This window comes from Strix aluco, chromosome 2, assembly GCF_031877795.1.
Source record: "Strix aluco isolate bStrAlu1 chromosome 2, bStrAlu1.hap1, whole genome shotgun sequence".
NCBI lineage: Eukaryota > Metazoa > Chordata > Aves > Strigiformes > Strigidae > Strix > Strix aluco.
In genome coordinates this window covers 35,279,920-35,302,201 of record NC_133932.1, presented here as the reverse complement: position 1 = coordinate 35,302,201, position 22,282 = coordinate 35,279,920, and the positions used below count along the sequence as shown (strand labels likewise).

Here is a 22,282-nt window from a genome sequence, read left to right as displayed (position 1 = left end):
TTATGACACAAATATAATTAATACCTTATTTTCACCCACAAATCTGACACCTGAGTTACAATAACCAGCTGAGGTGGCTTATGCCATTAGACCAGTAGTGGGTAGATTAATATTTTTCAATGGCTTTCATAATAGTTAAGATGGCAGGCTGCAATTACAGGAATTTATTGTCGGCAGGTTTTGCTTCTTGACTTTAAGTTTTTGAATATATATAACAGCAGATTTCCACTCAGATTCCTCAGGTGGGATTTCTGTAGGGGGCTAGAGCTCTTGATGCAGAGAATACAGAGAGCTAGCTTCTTCTCAAAGAGGCAAGTGTCACTGCTCCTGTCAAGAAGCAACTCTAAGAAAAATGGTGTTAGCTTGTCTGGAGGTTTTAATGCTAATTTAGCATTGAAAAGTTTCAGCTTGTTCACATATGTGACTTTTCTTTTAAGATACCATTTGTATGAATTTTTGTGAAAACTAGTGTGAGAACACAAAGACTTATGTCACTTAGAACAACTGATCATGGAAATATCCTGTATCTAAGATGAGAGCTTAACTCTCTGAAAAAGGCTTAAATGCTTCAAATCAGATTAGAGAGTCTGAAAAAACTTCTAACAGAAGAGGAGGGAGAAGGAAAACTATTATCTCTTCATGTGGTATTTTCCTCCTTCTTGTTGTAGCCTGCAAGATCTCATTAAAATTGACTAAGACCAGTAATTCATCAGTTTAAAGTCTTTAATCTGTTGGAAAAAAAGGTCAGCAGTGCTAACCTAAGATAAGGTAACAGTGGTATCTCAAGGAGCAGGGCTGCTGCCTCAGCTGTAAACTTTGCACAGTGCAGATTAGTAGGCAGTACAGCGTTCACAACTGTCAAAATTAGGTTTTCGCCTAGTTTAGATTTTCATGTTGCTGTATTTTGGAAGAAAATATCTATAAGAGTATTTTACTTTGAACACCATTGAAAATATTTGCTGTATCAGAAGTGACCTGTCATAGCCTGTATCAGTATGTTTATAGTCTGGTTACAAAATACACTCCCATATTTGGCACAGTAGTTTTCCAAGTGCACACTAACACGTGTTAGCTACAAAAATACAGGTAAAAACCCGTGATCTGGAACACCAGATATTATGAAATGAAAATTTTTTTCCAGTCTCTGGATAGATGACACCTGATGACAAGATCACTATGCTTTCTAAGCAAGCCCTGGGACTCTGAACTATGTTATAAATTACAACTGTCTCTTCATTCATGTCTTTGAGAAGTTTCTTGTAACTGGAAAGGAGAATAGGATTAACCCCTCAGAAGCTTTCTCATGATAAGAAGGAACACCCATATTTTGCCACCAGTTCTCGTTCTTTACAGGAACTCAAGTACATTTTGCTAGCAGCCATGTTTTTGACATTGAACAGGTCTCAGGTGAGAAAACAGGTTTCTGACTTATGTTTTTTTCCACTTTTCAGACCTCATTCTTTCTTATGCAGTCCTGCAGGGGTAGAATATTAGGTTAGTACTCTGCCAACCACTGTCCAGCATCCTCTCACTCCTCACTGCCATTTACTATTCTTCATTACCCTTGTACTAGTATAGGACATTTGAGGTAGATGTGTGAATGTCACAATAACTTTTTAAAAAAAACGTGACCTCCAAAGCTCACTTTTGGGCCTGCCCCGGGAAGGTGATGCTAAGTATACATATGTAAGAGAAGTGTTTGTCTAGGTCAGTTAGGTTGGACTAACCAGTTAAGCACATTAGGTAAACTTTATTCTTCTACATAAGAATGTCTGACACAAGCAGCTCCTCGAGTGTAGCCTGGGAAGGTGCAGCTGTCCTTTATGGCCTTATTGAAACAGGTAAAAAGGAAAGGTTGTAAGGAAACGCCTCCTTCACATCCAAAGCGAGGAGTAAAGGACATAGGCATGGCTTTTATGTGCCAGCTTTCACAAATTTTAAAGACAAAACACTTTTGGTCTTGGCCCAGCAATAGGCTACTTTTTAAAAAAGTATAAAGGGTGAAGATTAGCTGCATCAATTGCCAGCAGGAGGCGATGCAAGTGTCCAAAGTTACGGCTTTTTTTTTTTTTCCCCTCTCTTCTAGGCTTCCTTTTTCTTGCCTGTTCAGTGAACTGTTTGCAGAACATCAAGGGCTGGTTGGCTTCTCCTTAATGCAGATAAGAGAATTAAGATGTACACGACGGCAACTTTCGGCTGATTTACAAGTGTCTGAGTAAGGGTTTTTTTATTCATCTGCTTGTTGCATAATATTCCTTGTCTTCTAAATGAAGACGTGTCGTTCCGTGCTCCATTCCTGCACCAAAACACGGCTATGCGACCGCAGCAGGCCTTGGCCAGTCCCCTTGGCCCTGGGTGGCAGCGATTACCCGTGACCGGGCGACCGCGCTCACCAGGCGCGTGTCCAAGCTCAGCTGCTGGCTCACCCCGCCTCCCCACCGGGCCCTGACCGCCGCTCGCACCTCCCGTCCGTGTGCCGCTGCCCCACGCCCCCCGCGGGCTCCCTCACAGCCCGCCAGCCTCCCGCTGCCCTCACTCAAGATGGCGGAAGCAGCGCCAGGCTCGGGCAGGCCACCTGTTGCTGCTGCGGCGGCGGCGGCTTCCCATTGGCTGACGCGGCGCCGTGCGCCCTGCGCGCGGGGTGTGGGGGAGCAGGAAGGCGCCGGTTGAACTGGCGCGGGGGTTGAGGAAACAAAAAGGGGGGGGGGGGGGGGGGCGGCGCTGCAAGTTTTGTGTGCGCGCGCCAAGGCGCGGGGGGGGAAACGGGGAGGAGCGGGGAGAAACGGCCGCCGGCGCCAGGCGATCGACGGTGCCTCCGCGGCCGCCGGGGCCCCGCCCCGCGGGGGCTCCGCGCGCCCCCGGCCATGGAGAGCGGCGGCGGCGGGAGGGGCCCGGCGGGGCAGGAGGAGCCGCCGCTGCCGCCCGGGGAAGTGGAGGAGGAGGAGGAGGCGCTGCTGCTGCTGCCGGCCGAGGCGGAGACGGACTGGAGCTTCGTTGACGGCGAGATGGAGGCGGTGGCGCTGCGGGACCTGCCCACCGCCACCATCGCCTGCAACCTGGACCCGCGCGTCTTCCAGGACGGCCCGTGCCGGGTGAGCGCGGAGGGCAGGCCCGCCCCGCGCCGGGGGGCCGCGGGCAGGGCCGCGGGCCGGCTCCCTCTGCCGGCGAGGAGCTGCCGCCGCTCGGCTCGGCCGGTCCCCGCCCGCCGGGTCCGCCGCCACCTCGGGCCGCTCGTGTGGGGAGCGGCGGCCTGCGGCGGGGGCGGGCGCTGCGGGCCGGCGGCGAGGGTGGGTGTGAGGGCGGGCGCCTTGGTCTCCGTGGCAGCCCCTCCCGCAGGAGGTGGGGGGCCGAGGCGGTGGCTCTGCTTCCCCGCCCGCTCGCCTGACGCGAAGCGAGGGTCGGAGGCGCGGTGGCTCTGCCCCGGCGGGCCGGCCCCTCCGCCGGCCCGGTGTGTGAAGTCTCGGGTCCCCGTCCTCGGGACTGATCCTCTGACCTGAACCCGTAGACCCATAGACCAAAAGGGGAGAAAAAACCCAACAACCTGCCCTCGACCCCTCTGTTCCGAGCGTTGCGGTTGTGGTTTAGGCAGGGGTCATTGATGCAGCCGAAGGCGTTCGGTGAGACGCGAGGCGGAAGGCAGCGTTCGGAGACCCGGGAGGGTGGCAGGCAGGCAGTTAGCAGGCAGGGGGCCGAGTGGCTGCAGAAACTGCCTGCCTGCAGGCAAAGGGAGATGTTGGGTAGCTCCCACGGATCTGCAGCGCTTGTCTGAGTTGAGGACCACTTTGTTTAAAAAGTAATCAAAATTACCAGCCGTTGTTCCAGAGCAGAGAAGGGTAACAGTAGCTGTCAGAGGAATACTTTAAACGTGTCTGAGGTAAACTGCAACTACAGGTGTAATAAGTGAATATAAATATTTGAGAATGGCTTCTCATGTTATCTGTGGCCTTCTTGATGAAGGAGTTCAAATCAATCTTAATTTTTCATCCTTCTTTTAACTTGTCTCAGCCCTGGCAAGAACTAATGAACGAGTGAAGCTAACTGTTCTCTTGGTTTTTATAGTTGGTTTTGCTGTCAGGCTCTTATTTTCTAGTGACCGATAAGGAGATATCTAGTTTTTAAAAAGATTGAAATGAAATGGACTTGAAAAATTAGTCAATAATTGTACTGGTTTAAAATCCTATTAAAATAATTGGCTGTCTCTTTGTGAAAAACAGCTTAGAGTTGTTGTTGTAGTAGTCCAACATCTCAACCCTGGTAACAGTTATAATGCATTAAAAATGAGCTGGAAATAGGAGATGCAGCTACACTGTATTCCAGTTACTTTCTAAGGTTGTGTAACTTTTAATGGCAATACATTTTTGTATCCCTTGGGGCACCTGCAGGTGTGATTGATGGGAATACCACCTTTACTGGGATTTATGCTATTGACTTTAATTCAAGTTCACTCCAAGTATGCTTAGGAAAACAGTTCTTATGCTTAGGATAATCAGTTCTACATAGTATCATCAGTTGCATGTAGTACTAGTATTTTCTCAGATGGATTCTTGTGACCTTGAAGTGCATGTTTTGAAACAGCAGTTAGATGGATGACAACATAGACACATAATCCCATGCAAGGCCAAGGGGTAGCTGAACACTTAAAATCATTTTTCTTTCTGTTTTGATTTCAAAGCATGTCTGTCTCCAGACACTTAATTTAGATCGGGACAAAGTCTTATGCATCCTTAACACTACAATAAAAAAGTGGTTTAAGTACTTTTTTTTTCTTGCCAAGAGCTGCAGCAGGAAGGAATGCGGATTACTTAAAATAATAAATTAATTTGAGGCTAATCATCTCAGCATAAACTGTGTTATCTTAACCATGGATGACAGCATGTACAGTTACTGCAGCATAGCTGTTGATTTTAAAATTTAAATTCCTAAGTCAAAGAAGAGAAGAATTACATTGAACGTGAATAGATATGTGTATCCAAGAGGGAAGAAAAGTCCTTCTCAAAGTTTTATAAATAACGCAAAATAAAAAGTTGAGGGGCTTGGGACCTGGTGTTTTATGAATGTGATAGGTGTTCACAGACTTTTAATAAGTTGGAAAATCGGCTTAGGTTTTTGCTAACTGAATCTCAGCCATTGAAATACATAATTTAGCTGCAGTTAATGCAGCTGTAGAGATGGCAAGAGCTAACTCTTTAAAGCTGGAAATGTATGACTTGTGTAGGAAAACAGCAGATTCATGGGCTGGGTAATTTTTAACGTGTTCTGTTGGCCAAATGCAAAGACAGCTGAGAAGAGAGAAAAGGTGGGATGAGGCATTAAGACTGGATCTCAGACTGGATACGTGAAAGGTGGCTTCAGCGTACTGCTGTTGGATGGTATGAAAAGAACAAGGTTATATTAAAAGTGGGGAAAAGATTACAGAGTATTCCATGCATGCATCCAGCTCTACCTTAGCATTTACTGATTCTGGTATCCAAGAAAAAGAAGGTGTTTTGGTGTAGAGTGACAACTTGGCATCTGAAAATTATTCTAAGATAGTAATTTAAAAGGCTATGCTTTGTTATGGAGTTAACTTTAAGAAAATTCACTTAATTTACTATAGAGTGCATAAAGAAAAATCAAACATGCTTTTATCGGTGTAGCAAACGGTTGTGTGGAACTTTGTTTCTGTGATGATAAAATAGTGAGTAAAGGTATTGTAAAATATGACATCACCAGAAATAGTGTTTTATAAATATTCTATGAATTTTGGTGTGTGCAGTGTGTTTTCTTCTGTTCTGTGAACTTTCTACTTTTTTCAGTGTATGTAACACTCCTAAAATACCTTGTCTACATAGTTGGTGTTTTTTTCTCCTCAGTAGGCCCCTTAATAATCCTGGATTGCCCTATTTGAGGAGGGTTGATCCAATTAAAGGTGAGATAAGACAGCTATCGACAACAACTATTTCTATTTTGCCCTCCCCCTGCCCAAACGGTGAATTGTACTTGAAATGCTGGTTGTATGTTCTTGCTTTTCCTCTTTTTTAAAAAAAAAATAAAAAATTAAGGTATTGATGTCACAGTTGAGAAATCTGAACGAGTTTTATTGGGTTTGCAATCAATCTCTTAAAAATAGACCATCCTATCAAGTAAGGTAATAGTTCTAGTAAATGGCAATTTGTTCTCTGTTTTATTTTCATAAGAAAATCTGACTTGCTTAAATACCTCATGGCTAGTTTTTCAATGTTGGTTCCAAAATCTTCCAGAGAACACTTAAAGACTTACTCTCAAGTTTTAATAAAGCACAGCTGGAGGAATACCTATAGGTTCTGCATCCTCTTTTGCTTTTACTGAAGTACAAGAAATCATCTTAAATGAAAACCCTTTATCTGATCTTCATGTTGGCTGATTACTTTGGAAAAACTCTGTTCTGATTTCCTGAAATGTCTTCTACCTCTAACTGCCAGCTTTTTGGTAGTTTTAATGTTGACTCTGTGTTTGAGGAATTGTAATTCTTTTGTAGAGAAAAGCAGTATTTCTTCATACAACATGCAGATGAGTTTGATCTATTGTAACTGTATTCCTGTGAACCCATTAAAAAAAAAAAAGTGTCAGTAGCTAATTACCAGAGCCAGCAATTATGCTTTTGCGTATTTCCATCCTCCTCAACTGGTATTCAATTTTTAAGAGCCTTTTTATGTCAGTAGAGGACACTCATTTTTTTTTTATAGAACTTGTACTGTGAAATGGCAAGTCCAGTAGGTAATACACTTGCTCGTATCTTGTAATCCTAAAGGGATGTGGCATACTTCACTGATGACTTTAAAGTTCTGAGTACAGCCACAGGGGGGCTAAATAACTTCATTTATGCCCTGGTAGTCTCTTGCTAAGTAGGTTACCTAGGTCTGTTCTAACTGTCAGGTTTCCGTTTCAGCTTAATTGTAGACAAGTATCACTCATTTAATTTGTGAAGAGTAAAAGAACATAAAGAGTATCTAGAAATAATTCAACTTTGGGCTACTGAAAAAAGAATTTATTTTTAGGGCTAAGAGATGAAAGATTTTTGATGCAGCTAATTTTGCTTAGAACGGGTTGAGTACCTAAAATTACTTTAAAACCTTAATTGCTTTAATCTGCTAAATCTTGCAAGTTACTGCAAACTAATGAATGTAGCAGAAGGTTTCCATAATTAACGAAAACTTAGATTCATAGATAACTCTTGAAAACAGGATGTTAAATCATGATAATAGTTTTTTTCTCTGGAGCTTACTAGGGAAAACTTCACTGAAGGCTGGATTTTTAAAGAAACTTAGCTTGATTGCTTTTAAGTGCACTAGAAGTAGGAGTGAGCCAGTCTTCTACAGTAGTCTGTGTCCTCACATAACCTCCAGTGGCAAGCAAAAGTAGAACTGGCTGTGAAACAGTGTCTGTGATTATTTATTCAAAAAAAAAAGGACTATAATTGTGTTTGAAGATAAGGTCTAAATAAGGTCAGAAATCTCTGCAGTAGTATAACCAAGGGAAAAAAGAGCAATGGCAGGTGTATTGAATCTTGTTAATGATTATCATAGCTTTAAAATTCTACTCTTCCTTTAGCTTTAGGTAGTTTCAGTATGGAAAAACTTGTTTGTGAACTGATCTGAAAATAAAGCTGCTGTTAAATGAGCCGTGCTTTTAGAAATTTTTAATTGACTTACAGCCTACTGGAATAATCATGAGATGTTGAATGTATTTTCTGTTTTTTAAATACTTAGAGAATTACTTGTACTTTACAGGAAGTTTGTCAAATTTCTCGGGAGTATTTACAAAATAGTACTTGGGTTTTCTGGTAATCTCTTCCTGTCTCAGTCACATGCCTCATTAATCCTTTTAATTAAAGTTGGTTAATCCTCTTAGATCACGTTTTAAAAAAAATATTTTAAAAGTAAATTTCAAAAAGGTGATTTTTTTTTTTTATATGTTTATATTTTTGTGACCACAGCTCTGTTTTTGGTGAAATATTCCCTAATGGGAATGTTAAAATTACTAATGGCATCTGTACTTTTCTGCTTATATTTTGAAGGTTTTCATTCTTTCTCTGCCACTGTTTTTCTGAAAATATTTTGTGGCAGTATCTATAGTTCTTTCTATGCTATTGCTTTCCAAAAAAGCCCAGGGTTAAGACTGTTGTTCAAAATCATAACCCAATAACCTGTTTTTGGTAACAGGAACAGTAAAATGATTAAGGGTGATTTCAAAAAACCTGAAACTTAAAAGTATTCCATCATGAAAATTTTTGCAGTAAAACTTCTGGAAGTATTTAGTTCCTATATTTTCAGATGATACAGATTTATTCTGCAGCTATTAACAGGTTAAGGCAGACTTTTGAGTGACTTGAAGTCTGGAAGCCATATAAATATAATGCTACAGCTGACGTAATAATCTTTGACGTTACAGTAGAGCATAATAAGACGCTAATGCAGTTTTACGGCTCCTGGGATGCTTCCAGTCTGCCAAGTGCACAAGCAGAACTTGTTCATATCTCTGCATCTGAGGACAAACTCGAGCTCCTGAGAGTTGTTGGGATGGGGATGCTTAACCCCCTCAGCTTCTGAGGGTCTTTGGAAAAAATATTTTTTGTCTAAAAAAGATGACATACTTTATGAATAATATGAAGAGCTCTAACACTTTATACTGTGTAAGCATTCTGTGTGGAAACCTAAGCAATAGTTGGTCATGAAGAGGTGAAATATCCAGAGAGAGTGAAATTAGAGTATTCCTCACTTTGAAGACAAAAGCTATACACTTTATAGACTCAAAGTCAATAGATATTTTAATGCCCATAGTTTGCTTAGTTACGATGCTGTCCTGCTGGGTTTTGTCCATTCTTTCTATCCTATTCCTTAATAAGAAAATGGAATTAAAATATGAATACTGTTCCATATATTAAAGTTGTATTCGATCTCAATGTGTCTGTTTAGTTTAAGGATGGTGTCTTCAGTCTTCTCACTTGAGTAGCCTTTTTTGGCCTGTGAGCCCAGAGTAGGTTTTCTGGTTGCTCCTTTCCAGCTCTCATGTGGGATGCTGAGAGGTGATTTGAATAAACTTCAAATAAATAATTCAATAAAATTCAAATCACAAAGGTGATTTGAATAAGTTTTGAGCTGAATACTCTATTTTCAGCTGGAGTAGAAGGATTTTGAAGAAGACTGTGCAGTATAAAATTTTTTGGTCAAGCAATGCTTGACTGCTTTTTTCATATACTTGGACTTTGAGGAATTAAATAGTGATCTAGGTGGCTTCCTTTAACTATTGTCTGTATGTTATACTTCTTGTGAAAGTACAGATAATACCATGACACTGTAGTAGAAAAGCTGATTTCACAAGGGGAGGGAGAATTATTTTAATTTCTGTAACTGTTAGTTTTGCTCAGGGCATTTAGAAGTGCATCATAACCGGTTGAGGCCTTGATAAAATAAGGTGCTAATAAGAACCCTCGTGCTACAGCTTTGAGTATATTGGTTTTGTTAAGAGAAGGTGTTTGGGAGCAGGTTCAGGTTTCTATCACACTTGGACCCTCTGTAGGTCTCCTAGGTCAGGTGAAAATAACAAAATACTTACTTCTATGTCAAAAATCCACTACTAGTTAAGTCCTTAAAGTGTGCTGATCATTCCATTCTTCGAGCAAACAATGCAAATACCTTTATAAGTAGAAATAAAATGGAAGTATGTAATATTTATATAATATGCTAACATAGGTCATACGTATGGGGTGAAAATAGGAATAAGGAGCAGTCAAAATTTATCTTTGTTTAGAGACAGTTTCGGTGTTGCTGCATAAGATGGTTGTTGGGTGGCTTAAAAATACCTTAAAAATAAAAACAAATATTGTAAAATCTCCAAAATCTAGGCTATTAATGACAATATTAACAAAAAATATTTCCATATGATCCAATGCTCTAATCATTAGCTCAAAGTCATGAAAAAAGATCTTAGGCAAGATCTGTGCTACAGCAAGATTAAGTGCTTTAATCTTCCTGGAGAATCAAGTGGAAACTTGGAAGAACTTTGTCTGGTGTAAATCACTGTGCTCTGGTCACACCAAGTCTAATATACTTTATAACGCTATGGGGTGTGTTTCCTTATATTCTTTGGTTAGGAACAAGTTTAGTTTTCTTCTCCGGGAATACTGGTGTATACGTACCCATGTAAAAAGAAAAATATGGAAATAACTACAGAATGTTAGATGTGATACTAACTTGAAACTTATCCCAAACACCTCTCAATAACATAAGCATTAATAAAAGGTTAAGTTCAGCAATGACTGAGCTGTCCTATGCAGAATAGGTTTAAAATGATAAAAAGACAGTCTTTTTGACACCAGTCATACTAATTCTACAGCAGTTTGTTAATGAAGTTGCTTATTCAGTTGGACAAGTTTTAATAAGCAATGCGGTTTATAAACTTATAAGTAATATTGGTCATTAGTAAAGAACATGCTTTTTAGTGTCATAACTGAATGTCAGAAGAACTGAAAATGAAAAATGAGGAAAATAATTTTAAAATGGTTACACAAAGGTCATATGTGGTACATTAAATAGAAATGGCATTGTAGTTTGGGTTTTGTTCTTACATGTGTGAAAACATGCTGGAGATCTGGATGTGTGTTTTTGTTTTTGTTGGGCTTTTTAATGGTGTTCTGACAAAGATGTGCCACCTTCCTCAACTGGGCTGTTAGGTAGTTTTAATTGCAGTTGGTTTGGGCTTTTTCTTCTTGCTCTAAGTATGACCAGGTCCAAAGCATGGTTGTATACTTCAGACTTTTCATGGAGATGCTTCTCAAGTTAGTGAGGAAAAATGAAATTTTTGTTGTTACTGTTGCTGTATCTTCTGATAAATAATCCAAGCCTGTTTGACACCAATGTGACAGGTAAAACAATGCAAAAGAAGAGTTGGTGAAGGTAGTTAATGTTTTCTATGTACTAATTTATAAAAAATGTAAGATAATTAAGAAGTCCTGGTTTTCACTGAGGCTTCAGCTTGGTAAAACAGAAGTCCCACAACCATGACATGCAGACTGTGGGTGGGTTTTTCAGTTGTTTGGGTTTTTTTTTTTTTCCCACTTAAGACTTGATACAGCCGATTATAGAAGTATCTGAGAGATAGACCCAACTGAGACTCTTGTCAGTAACATAAGGACTTCACTTTGTCTGTGATGAAGTTTCTAGACACCTTTGGCCTAAAAGCAACTAGGAATGACTTTATAATTAGTTACAGTTTTTTTCCATTCAGATAGCCAGAACCTGCCCCGACCCCCCAAGGGAGACTGTTTTTTTAAATCTGAAGAGATCATTCATGCAGCACCGATTATTGTAACCTGGCATTTCTGACGGATTTTCAGGCTTGGGGTTTTTTCCAAAAAAAACAAACAAACAAAAAAAACAAACCAAAACCCCAAGCAAACAAACTTCCTTTGGCTCTATCAAATTCTACCAAAAAAGTCTGAAGCATAAAGCCATTTCCATGAGAGAAGGGAGGTGTGGGAGTGAGGCACTGTGTGGAATGTTTGTACTCTTATTTTCCTCATACAGTATGAGAATGTTGGAAATGCATTAGTGAACCTGAAAAATTTGCTGTCTTCAGTGAAACTGAAGTTGGGACAGGTCTAAAATATGGGGGGATTTAGTTTTGTGTGTGTAGTGTATGATTATACCATGGAAGTCATTGCCCTTGAATGTTTGGGAATCCAGGAGCCTCATATTAAAAAAGGGGTGGGACTGATTCATGAGTACTATCTGTCAAGCACAGTGATTAGGGTATAACTTAATCCTCAGAGTTTGTGAAGTACTATCGCCAGGTTTAGATGGGCAAAGAGTAGTTTATATGTACCTGGCTTTATACCTTTTGTCTCTTCCTCCAAGCATTTGTACTGCCAGGGATAACAAGAATGGCTTTCTTCTTTTCGTTAACTATGTGAGTCATTATTTATTACTGGTCTCACTCATAAAGGCAGAATTATCAATATTCATAGCTTGTGCAGTTAATTTATTAAAATATAACCTCATTGTCCAAGATAAACTTTCCTCTTCGCTTTGCAGATTTTCAGATACTTCAGAATTTAATAGTTGGATTTAAACTGGCTTTACTTTTTGATGTTTTCTTTTTTGAGTTTTTTTCATGTTGGCCGACTTCCTGGAAGGTAAACACACTCTTAGCTATTGAACTGAGAGTACATTGCAAACCTAATGAGTTGGATTTTAGTTACTACTTGTTCCTGAAATACAAAAGGTATGAAAATGCAACACACGCACACACAGTGAACACCGTGGACTGGATAGTGTATCTCTGTGCTGCAACAGTGGTTTTAGGAGTGGTAAATGTGGTCAAACTGCCCTATTACAAGACTGAAGGAGTGAGTCAGAAGTATTGCGATTAGTTTTTCCTATCTATATTCAGCCTGGCTGAAGGATGTTTTCGAATGGAATGAACTTGAGTCATTTGGCAGACAATTGGCAAGGAGATGAACAAGGTGCTTTTGGCACTTCTCTCCTGAAGCTACATTGTAGTTGCCCTATTGAGAAGCTGTAGAGAGTTTTCTTGAGGCACACATAGAAACTCTTAAAAGCTTAATGCTGTGATAGGTATATGTCCAGTTTTTTAGCTGTAAATATGCTGGATTGCATGTTGGCTTTGAGTTGAGATTATGGTGAGATGAGGATTGCTTGATAAATAGGTTGATACATATGTGTGTTTGTATCATGCTCTAAAAAAAAAATCTTGGTATCTTTAAAAGGGTCAGACTTTGACTTTTAGATGCTGTATAGGTGGGTAAAACAAAATCACTTTACTTTCTTTCATTGATGGAGTACCATTCTGGAAGCTTCTGTGAAGGTTTGGGCCTGCTTTGTAAACAAGGGATTGTCTGGATGAAAAGGCCTCTTAAAAATCAGGATGCTTTGCAAATAAAAGCTGGCTGAAAGGCATGGAGAATTGCTTCTCTTTTTCTCAGAGATACTATTTCCTTTCTCTGTGTAGGGATAGGAAGCCAGGGTAACTGAGCTGTGAACAGCCAGAAGACGCAAGCTATATTGTTATAATAAATTGCTTTTTTCCTCGCTCCAGTTTTTGTAGGTGAAGAAGCTGTCACAATCCATATAGTTAAATAAAACACATCTGGGAGCTTCTAGTGAAAACATGAGAAAGGGAAGGTGTATCCAACAAATGTAAATAATATTATGTGTTACAACAACTCCCATCTCTGATATTTGTTTATAGAATTTTGATAATATTTCAGGACTGGTGGCTTTGCTAGGAAGCTGCAGTACTAATACATCCATTGCTATAGGAAGCTGATGGTACTTTTAGTCCTGCTTCTTGTCTAAAAGTGGGAATATGTATGTTGCAGACTGGTTTGCCCAGTTCAGGGAGGAGGATGAAATTAAGTATGGGCAAAAGAACAAAACGTGAGATGAGAACTAACATGCATATATCTTGCAGGATGTGATATTAAGTAATAAGAGATATTTTCTTGTGTCAAGCAGAACATACATACTTGTGAAGTATTGTGGAGAACGCTTATGTGCGTGGCTTGTGTGAGCGGGAACTCAGTGGGAACTCATGAGTGGTATTTGTCCAACTTCTGAGGTATGTAGATGCTTCTTTGCAGGATGCATTTTTTTTTTTTTTTAAATAAATTTCCTGTAGTTACTGCTTGGCACTTTGGCTATATCGCATCAAGCTGATAGCAAAGATCAGTTGGCTAATGGAAACAGTGATTAAGGGCTTGAATTTTCCTGAGGCTCCAGGGTGATAGTGAAACAGCTGCTGTTGCAGGCAGTGGAAAGTATGAATAACTCTTGCCTGGGGTTGTATAACCAAAAGAATAATCAGATCAGAGACTAGGTTAAATCGTTGTGACTTCTATTAAAAATGCTGTTAGCCCATGTGTTCACGCCTCATTACAGCATATAATTTAAGGATGCTAGAGCCCACCTGTTAGGTATGACTAGATAAAGCCTTCATATCAGGAGTCAGATATCTTTATCTCGAGAAAGGGGTGGGAGAGCAGGTTATGTGCCGGAGAGGTGTATAATGACTTTGAACACATTTTAAAAGTTTTTTTCTTTGGTGTATGCCAAGCAAACTTTAAAAGGGACTTTAGTAACCTAGCCCATAGCAGATTAAGTCCAGTAATTCTTCACAGGGGACGATTTCAGGAGAGATTGTTCCTTAATTAACTACTTGAGATGCAGCTGTGTCTCTTGTTTCTTCCTTAGTAAGCTGCCAAAATAAAACTGTTCTTATCAATATTAGACTGCAATGATGAAGTTTTCATCTCCCCTGCTGAAAAATAGTGAAAACCAAAAATATCTATGGGAAGGGCAGGGGAAGCAGAAGGTGGAGTGAAATGCAAAACTTCGTTGGTTTTCAGCAATATTAATTGAAGTGTAAGTTCACAAACAAAAACTCTTGCCTTGAATATTCAGGAAATTGTAATGGTTTCAGGAGTTATTTTCTAATACTGATCCTTTTTTTCCCCTTCAATCAAAACAGATGTGTTTTTGCCATATAAACAAAGAAATTAAATGCATCCTGAAAGCTGGACTATTAAGTACCTCAAAAGCTTTAAATGCCAGTGTTTTTTCTTACTAGTAGTGTTTCAACAGCAAAAGTACCCTGAGGCATCTCAGTTTAGGTCAGATGGTCATATGTCTATTTTGCTGGGTCTTTTTAATGCCAAGATATTGCCACTAGCAGTTGAAGTAATTCAGCCCTCGTGTTGCTATTATGTGGCTGCTGAAATGAAAGGGTTAGTTACATAGGAAGCTTCACAAACTTTGCAAGACAGGCTGTCTGCAAAACTGTTAAGAAACTATAATTGATTACATTGTAGTATGTTTGCAAATATGGGTTATACAATCTGTCACAGTATCTAGTATGTCACTGACAACATGCCTGAGAAAATGACAGCATATTAGACATTAACCTTACCAAAAATACATGTGATGTAGGTTAAAATCAAGACTCTTCTGTGGCTCCTTTTATTATCTTTATTAGTATACTTTTTAAACGCTTTTGAATTTTCTAGGTGTGCTTAATATGCTCTTAGAAGTACAATCACTAATTACAATTACATTGTTCTTCTGCTACACATCCAGAACATTCTTTAAAAACATTTTGAAACTATCTTCCATTCTTCCTTCCATGACTCCAGTGGAAAATGTCATTCTTTAACGTTCACAAAAATACCAGCCTGCTTCTGAACAACTACTGTGGTTTTCTAAAGACTCCTGTGTTAGAGTATAATTATTTTTTTAACTTGACTTTTGTTTTTTCCTTAGCACAGAGAATGTATCAGAAGAGTGGTCAGAAGATGAACACTGTAACTTGCCTATGATAATACCTTTCATACTTAAGTTAAACAAATACTGTTGTCATGCTATAAAGAGCTAGTCATTAAAAAAGCCCCAAAATACATGCTGTTTTCATACAGTTTAGACCTTATCTTCCTTCTGACTTTGTCTTCCCTCAAGTAGTAGTTTTGGCATAATATAGTTGCATTTTTTAATGATAGTAAATAGTTAATTGCAGAAGTATTTTTCATTAAATTTCATCAGGATTATGGCCACATCTTTACTTAGTATGACAGTTCATGTACCTGTCATAGCTGAAAAAATACCGTAACAATTTTGAAAAATGTTTTGGGGACAATTCCTGCTTTACTTTTTGGAAATGACAGCAAAAGATCAAAAGAAAAAAAAAAATAACCAAGATGGTGCAAGGTTTTTTTTAAAAAAAAGGAAAAAACCCAAGGTAATAGCTATATTTAGTTTCACCTGTTAACCATCTTTGTCATTTAAAGGATAAACTGAGTATCTTAGGTGAAATTTGGCACACACATGGAGGCTGAATTTTAAATATAAGCTATATTAAGTGCACCAGAATGATAGCTGACAACGTGCAGCAAAGCATATTTGTATGAGCAGAAATGCCCCAAGCTCCCACTTTACTTTTAGAAAAACAGAAGCAGCAGAACTGAAAGTGAGAGTAGGAGGTTATTCCTGTGGTGTGGTGAGGGAAGTGTTGATAAGTTAGGCTACTGTGGAAGCATCCTGGCAACACCGGCCTTGCAATCTTGGAAGAGGCCATTCTTTCTGAGCAGCTGCCCTGCACTCTACTGCCGTTATCACTAAGGCAGGGACTTTCAGGGCTTTTGAAGGCTCTGAAGTGTGCCAAGGAGATAACAAGGCTTTAGCTGGGTAGCTGCTGCAGGCTGTGAGTTGCTTCTAATAGCACAGTTCACAGTTTCTAGGAAACGCACCTTAGAATTGTCATCGGATTTTGCAGTGTTCCTGGCATTAGATTATACATACACATGACCTTGTCCAGTGCTGTCAAACTATCATCGCATTCTGGTGTGAATGAACTGGTTTTGTGTGAGTGTGTTGCCCCTTTGTCTCCTGTATTTGTTCCTTCCCTTCTGAAAATGCCAAGCATACTCTTAAAGCTGCTGACAATTCTGAGATCTGTGCATGTTTGATGGAAATGAAATTGCAAGCTTCTTTCTTGGGAACCTTTGAAGAGCTGCCTTCTAGATACTGTAAATGACAGCAAATTTTAATTTGCTAGCTGAAAATAATAATACCTACTGTAATAAATCTCAGACCCCATAGATGATGCAGTCCTGAAGATGTGTTTGAAGCCTAAAAGACATAAAAAATTTGTTAGTCAAAGTGAATTAACCAGTATAAAATGATGTGCAGCTGCTTAATTCTTATGACCTGCTGTAAGTCCATTTTTCCCCTCCATAATGCACAGAAGTTCAGGTGTTACGGAACACCACACTGATTTTTTTTTTTTTTTACAGCTTTTATCTCTGAACATGTTCTGAACTAGCTTTTTATTTAATAGTGGACTTCCATTAAATTAAGAATATTTTAGTGACTGTCCATGGTAAATTCCTGTAGAAGTCAGTGCAGGAAGTAAACAAATACTGAACAGTCAAGCCCCATTGTAACTTGCAATACAGCGGTGATGAAGAGACTTGTATGACATAGCTTGGGACCTGAATTGATGCTATTTAGAGAGTCCTTTGGTCTGGGAAACAGATGATGACACTGGTGTCTGTTTTTTGAGGGGTGTTTCTTTCCCACAGTTAATCAGCTATTAAAGTTATTTGTAGTAGACCCACTCTTTTAAATGCCACGGTGAGTAATGAAACGGAAGGCATGTGATGCTTTAAAAAGTAAAGTCTAATATCCCTTCTAAACAAATTTTAAATGTCCTCGATTATAGGAGAACCAGGCAAAATGATAAGAGTTAACTTCTGATCACTTAGTGGTTGATCGTAAATTGGAAAGTAGAAGTTACTTAATCTGTGCATCTGTGCTCTTTGCTTCCATGTCTCCCTTTCCTAGACTAAACATGGTTTAAACTCCTGCAGCTCAGTGTTTGGAACCTGTAGTTTAACCATAATTGTTAGGCGGGCTGTTGCCCCATCATCTTATCCTTAAAAATTGCCCAAGTATAAGCTTTAAGTATGAGGTAAAGGATCTTGTGAAAGCCAAGCAACAGGAGAATTAAAAGTGAGCTGCAACACTTCAGTGCTTCAAAACTGCAATGCAATACAGCCACTTGCAGATAAGCTATCAGCAGTTTGTGCTAACATAGTCCAAGGTAGCTGAGGTAGTGTCAGCGGAGGAGCTGAGGCCCCTTCCAAGGCCCCTGCGTACCAGGGCAGCTCTCTGGCAGGAGAACCTGCTGCTTGTGGCACTGAGGAATTGGCACAACACTGGGAACACTTACGCTGAGGGGTGATGTTAGCTTGAAAGGTCAGCCATGTTCTTTCTGAACAGTTGGACATATCTACTAATTAGAGTAAAGGCTAGGAAGACCAAAAAGTTAGCAGTGTGACAGACCATGAGGGTTTGAGTGGGAAATAGTTGGATCTAAAAATCTAAAATCAAAGAATGACTGTATGCAATACGTGCTGAAAATGTGTCTTAATGTGTCAATTCAACCAGGTCACCTTAAATCTTGAAGTGAATAATCTTTTTTTAATACATTGGATGTAGGACACCAAAGTTTACTGCTGAACAGACAGATCTGATGGTATTTATTTTATAGTATATTGGAGCCTCATCCATATGGGACAGAAAAGAAATTACTGTAATTGCTATGTCCTGCAGTTGTGTTTAATTACATATAAAACAGTGTGCAGTAGAGCAGTTTGAAAGACATGTTCCTAGTTTAGTAGTGTGGGGTGGTTTGGTTGGGTTTTTTCCATCCCCTGTAAGGAAGAACATACTCTGGAAAGTTTTGTTATTGCAAGTTGATTTATCTTTAATGTAACTGGTAGCTTCTGAGCCTCAAAACATGTGGCTAACTCTTTCTGGTAGTTGATAATGTGGCTTCTCTTGTAAATTCACAAGACCATGGTTTCTTAAGGGAGCTGCTGGTAAGATTATTTTTTTTTCCTCCCCACTTCTTTTTTCCAACACACTTAATCTTTTCATGTATTTGCACATTATTTAATCTCTCTTGCCCTCCTTTCCCACCTCCCTCCCTCCCTGCTTATTTTAAGTATGACTTTTTTGCTGACTGTTCTGGTTAGTACTTTGCATTGCACATGGTCTTATTTGAAGACTGTGTAATACGTTTGCATTTAAATCTGCAAAAAACTTGTTGTAACATTCGGTTGCATAATGTAGAACTGGAAATGCTTGTTGTAAGCCCTTTTTTGCTCTGCTTGGCAGGTTTGAAATGTCAGCTAAAATTTTCTGAGTTGGCTTTAGAAACAACCAAGGTAGTACTTTCCTTAGAGTCAGTCAGAATCAAGTGACTTTGAGAAGTGACCAGTCTGTGGTGGTTAAAAATACACTGTTTATGAAACTTTGCCTCCTCAAAGAGTATTTGTTAATCATGCACAAACTGTTTTTATGAAGAACACCTGAGAACATTACTGTGCTTTCCTCATAGTCAAACTTGTGAAATAAAAAGCTTGGAGATAAAGTGTTTTACAGAGGTAGTTCCATCAAAACCCAGTTCATCTGGAAGAAATGATAAGCCTTAACTGTTCACATGCAAAAGATGTCTTTATTTCTGTATTTACTTAAAGGCTAAGTATACAGTCTTTCCTTTGATTAGGACGTTATTGTTGCAGTAACTTAATGAAGTTCCTCGGAAATACCTTGGAGAGTGACATTAATAGCAAACAGACTAAGAATAGCTCAGGGCAGCGCCCTGAAGGGAGCTGTCTGCCTTTCTTCCTTGGCTGGAGAAAAGGCTTCATGGTTGTATTTTCCAAAACAGGGTTTGGGGGACTACAAAAACAAGTAAACAAGAAGTTTGAAAGCAGTAGGGAAACCTGAGAAACTATATCCATGTTTAATATCACACTGAAATTTCTTTATTACGTTCACTGGGAAATAGGAACAAATTTATAACACTGAAAGCCTATTTTGATAGTACTGGTTTACTTACATGTGTGATAACCTATGTTTCTAAAATTGGTAAAAATGAATAGGGCATAGAGTGTAAACACTTGAAGTCATTTCAAATAGGGACTTAATGGAAGTCCAGCAGAACTTACCTGAAGCAAGGACTGTAAAGCTCTCCTCAAAACGAAATTTGTCAGTCATATTCAATCCATGAGAAATGTGAGCAGTGGTCTTTCAGACTGTCTGGAAAGGAGGAATTGGGTAATCGATTGCCCTTTTAAGTAGGAAAGAATGTTGGGTGAGAGAAATCAACCTGTTATGCTTTGAATTGCACAGAGGCAGCAACGCAGGTATAAATAATGTGAAATGATGTTATATGTAGTTTCACTATACCCAGAGCTTATCTGCATACTAAAGAAAATCAGGTTCTCTTAAATTTCATAATGAAAATGAGAGGAGATGAGGGTCCTGGGAACTACTCTGAAGACTCATTTGTTTAAGTAGTACCCTCCTGACTCAGGCTTGATCAGACAGGATAACCAGAACTTTGATCAGGTACTGAAGTCAGCCTCACTGGTGTGTGCTGTGTTGAACTGACACCACAAGGGATTTTAGAAACCAGTTGGGCAAGTAGTTTCAGGGAACTTGTAATTATTTCACAGTCCCTCTATGTAAACAAACTCTTTGTAGTGTTGTGACTTCCAAGAAAAGAACAGACTTTTAATAGAAGACGCAGGTATTCAGAGAGGCTCTTTCTAAATTCCCTTACCAAAAAATAAATTAAAAAAAAAAAAAAAATCCTGTTTCTTAGGGCATCTAAGGCTGGATAGGGGGATATATAGGAAATGGAGTGAAAAATATTCATAAGTTTTGTTTTTTTCATAATATTTTTGGGGAAGAATAAGCATTGAAAATAAATATTTAGACTTCTTTGCAAAATTTTTAAACAAAATCAAATTACATACCCCCATGCCCTCCAGCCACAACCTACCCTCTTTCCCATTTTCTCAAGACTTCTATCTTGGAGGATTTAGCAGAGGAGGTTTCCTCGGAGATACTCCTTTTAAGAGGCTGAGTAAATTTCTTACCATGCGGAACATCATTTTAACCTAAATCTTGAATCAGGCCAGTGCCTATAATACCACCCTTTATAAAGAAGCAAAAAGAATTGTTTGGGAAACTCCAGTTGTGTTTATGAGTGTGTCTATAGATTTGGGATTTGTATGTATATGTCTGTTCATTTTCTTTTCCCACATACACACTGATAGAGCGTTATGTCCTGCTATTTAAACACAGTAGCCTTTTCTGGGTTAATGGAAAGGGCGTTACATCTGCCCAACTCTGCTCTTTGAGGCTTCTTTTTGCAGGAACTGTTTGTATTTTCACAGCCTCTGGCTCTTGAGGTTGCCGTAAAGTGAAATTGTAACCTGTCCTCATAGTCTTCCTTCAATTGTATTAAACAGGTGATTTTGTATTTATGATAGTTTCAGGGGTTTTGTTGTCTCATTTTGGCAGCAACATCTAAACAGTGATAAATCTCTTCTTAGACGAGCTTATAGATAAGAACTTGATCCTCCTTTCATTTAGGAAAGTGTCACTAACTTTAACTAGGGACAGAATAAAGACATAAAATAGTGATGTCAGGATCAGGATGGGCAAGAGAGGATAAAACGGACTATTAAAGGATGTACTAAGTCTAGTTACATGTTGAAGTAGAACTGTGTGTAAGCCTGGAGTAACTTGTTTAGGAAAACAAGCGTGTGCATTTTTGGTGTGATGGCAGTTATTCTGGGCATAAGAGTGCTTCAGTTAACAAAATCGTATTTGATAGAATGAAGTCACTAAAACATGCTGTTTGCTTTTAAAGAGAGAGTCTCAAAGATTCATAATTAGAAACTAGACAATGAGAATATGCTGCTTTACATACTGTGCAGACTTTGTGAAATGTTTTCCAGGAAAGTTGAGTACAGCCATGAATCACTTATGGAAAATCCAGTGGAATGAATTAGTCAAATATTTGAGTGACCACCCTTTGCCTCTGCTATCAGGAAATAGTGCAGCTTTCCATGATTTTATACAAATCATGTGGCATAAATAAGAAAAGCTATAGTTAGCAACTGTAATTGCTTGCTATTCTGCTCTTTGACTTTCTCATAGCTTTCTAAAAATGCTTATTTTGAAATAAATATGAAATTTAATACTAGACAAAAGGTGTGGGTATTTTGGGAGAAATCTTCAAGTTTTTAAGATGTTCAGGGAATTTCTCTACTTTTGCCCCTGAACTTGCCTCTTCTACCTGTTTTCCTGCTGGCATAATTTAAAAGGGGGTTGTGCGTTTTCCCTCTCTTCTGAAACTGTTACTTGTCTTCTCTCCTTTGACTGTCAGGCTTTTACTCAGGGTAACAACTAAGCAAAGTCAAAGACTGCACGGTTTAAACCACTTAACTATAAAAATGAAGGTTCTGCATCGGTACTCCACAAGGTACTTATTTGATAATGTACATCCTGCAGTATTGATAACTGTTGTTCAGAGAACTGGTGGAAAATGTGTCCTCACATGCAGTAAATTAGCCAAGTATTTCTTTACTGGATGACAATTTTTTTTTTCCATGTTATCAGTGTAATTATCAGGCAAATTCTACAGTTGTGTGTTTTACCCATGCAAATGCATTGAAGTGCGTGAACTTTCATGCTTTTTGCACTGGCAAGTGTGATCTGAATAATGATAATGATTATGGCATTACGAGGCTAAGAAGGATATATCAGAAATGTCAGAAGGAAGTGTGTGGGGTGAGGGAGTACAGCTTTCAATCTTCCTTGGAGTGAATCCTGCAGTAGTTTTTGTGACACAAGTTACTGATCCAAAAGCCATGGGGAGCCCTTGGTGTTTG

At 39.2% G+C, this 22,282-nt stretch overlaps 1 protein-coding gene across 1 annotated transcript in view; it reads left to right on the top strand.

The window, feature by feature from the left end:
* Positions 1-2,772: 2,772 nt before the first annotated feature.
* The window catches only part of RCAN1 (regulator of calcineurin 1), a 40,694-nt gene continuing 21,184 nt past the window's right edge, over positions 2,773-22,282 (top strand). Inside the window, exon 1 of the mRNA XM_074814308.1 lies at positions 2,773-3,092. Within this exon, the coding sequence (XP_074670409.1) occupies positions 2,865-3,092 (228 nt within the window). The 5' untranslated portion in view covers positions 2,773-2,864. The remainder of the gene's footprint in view (positions 3,093-22,282) is intronic.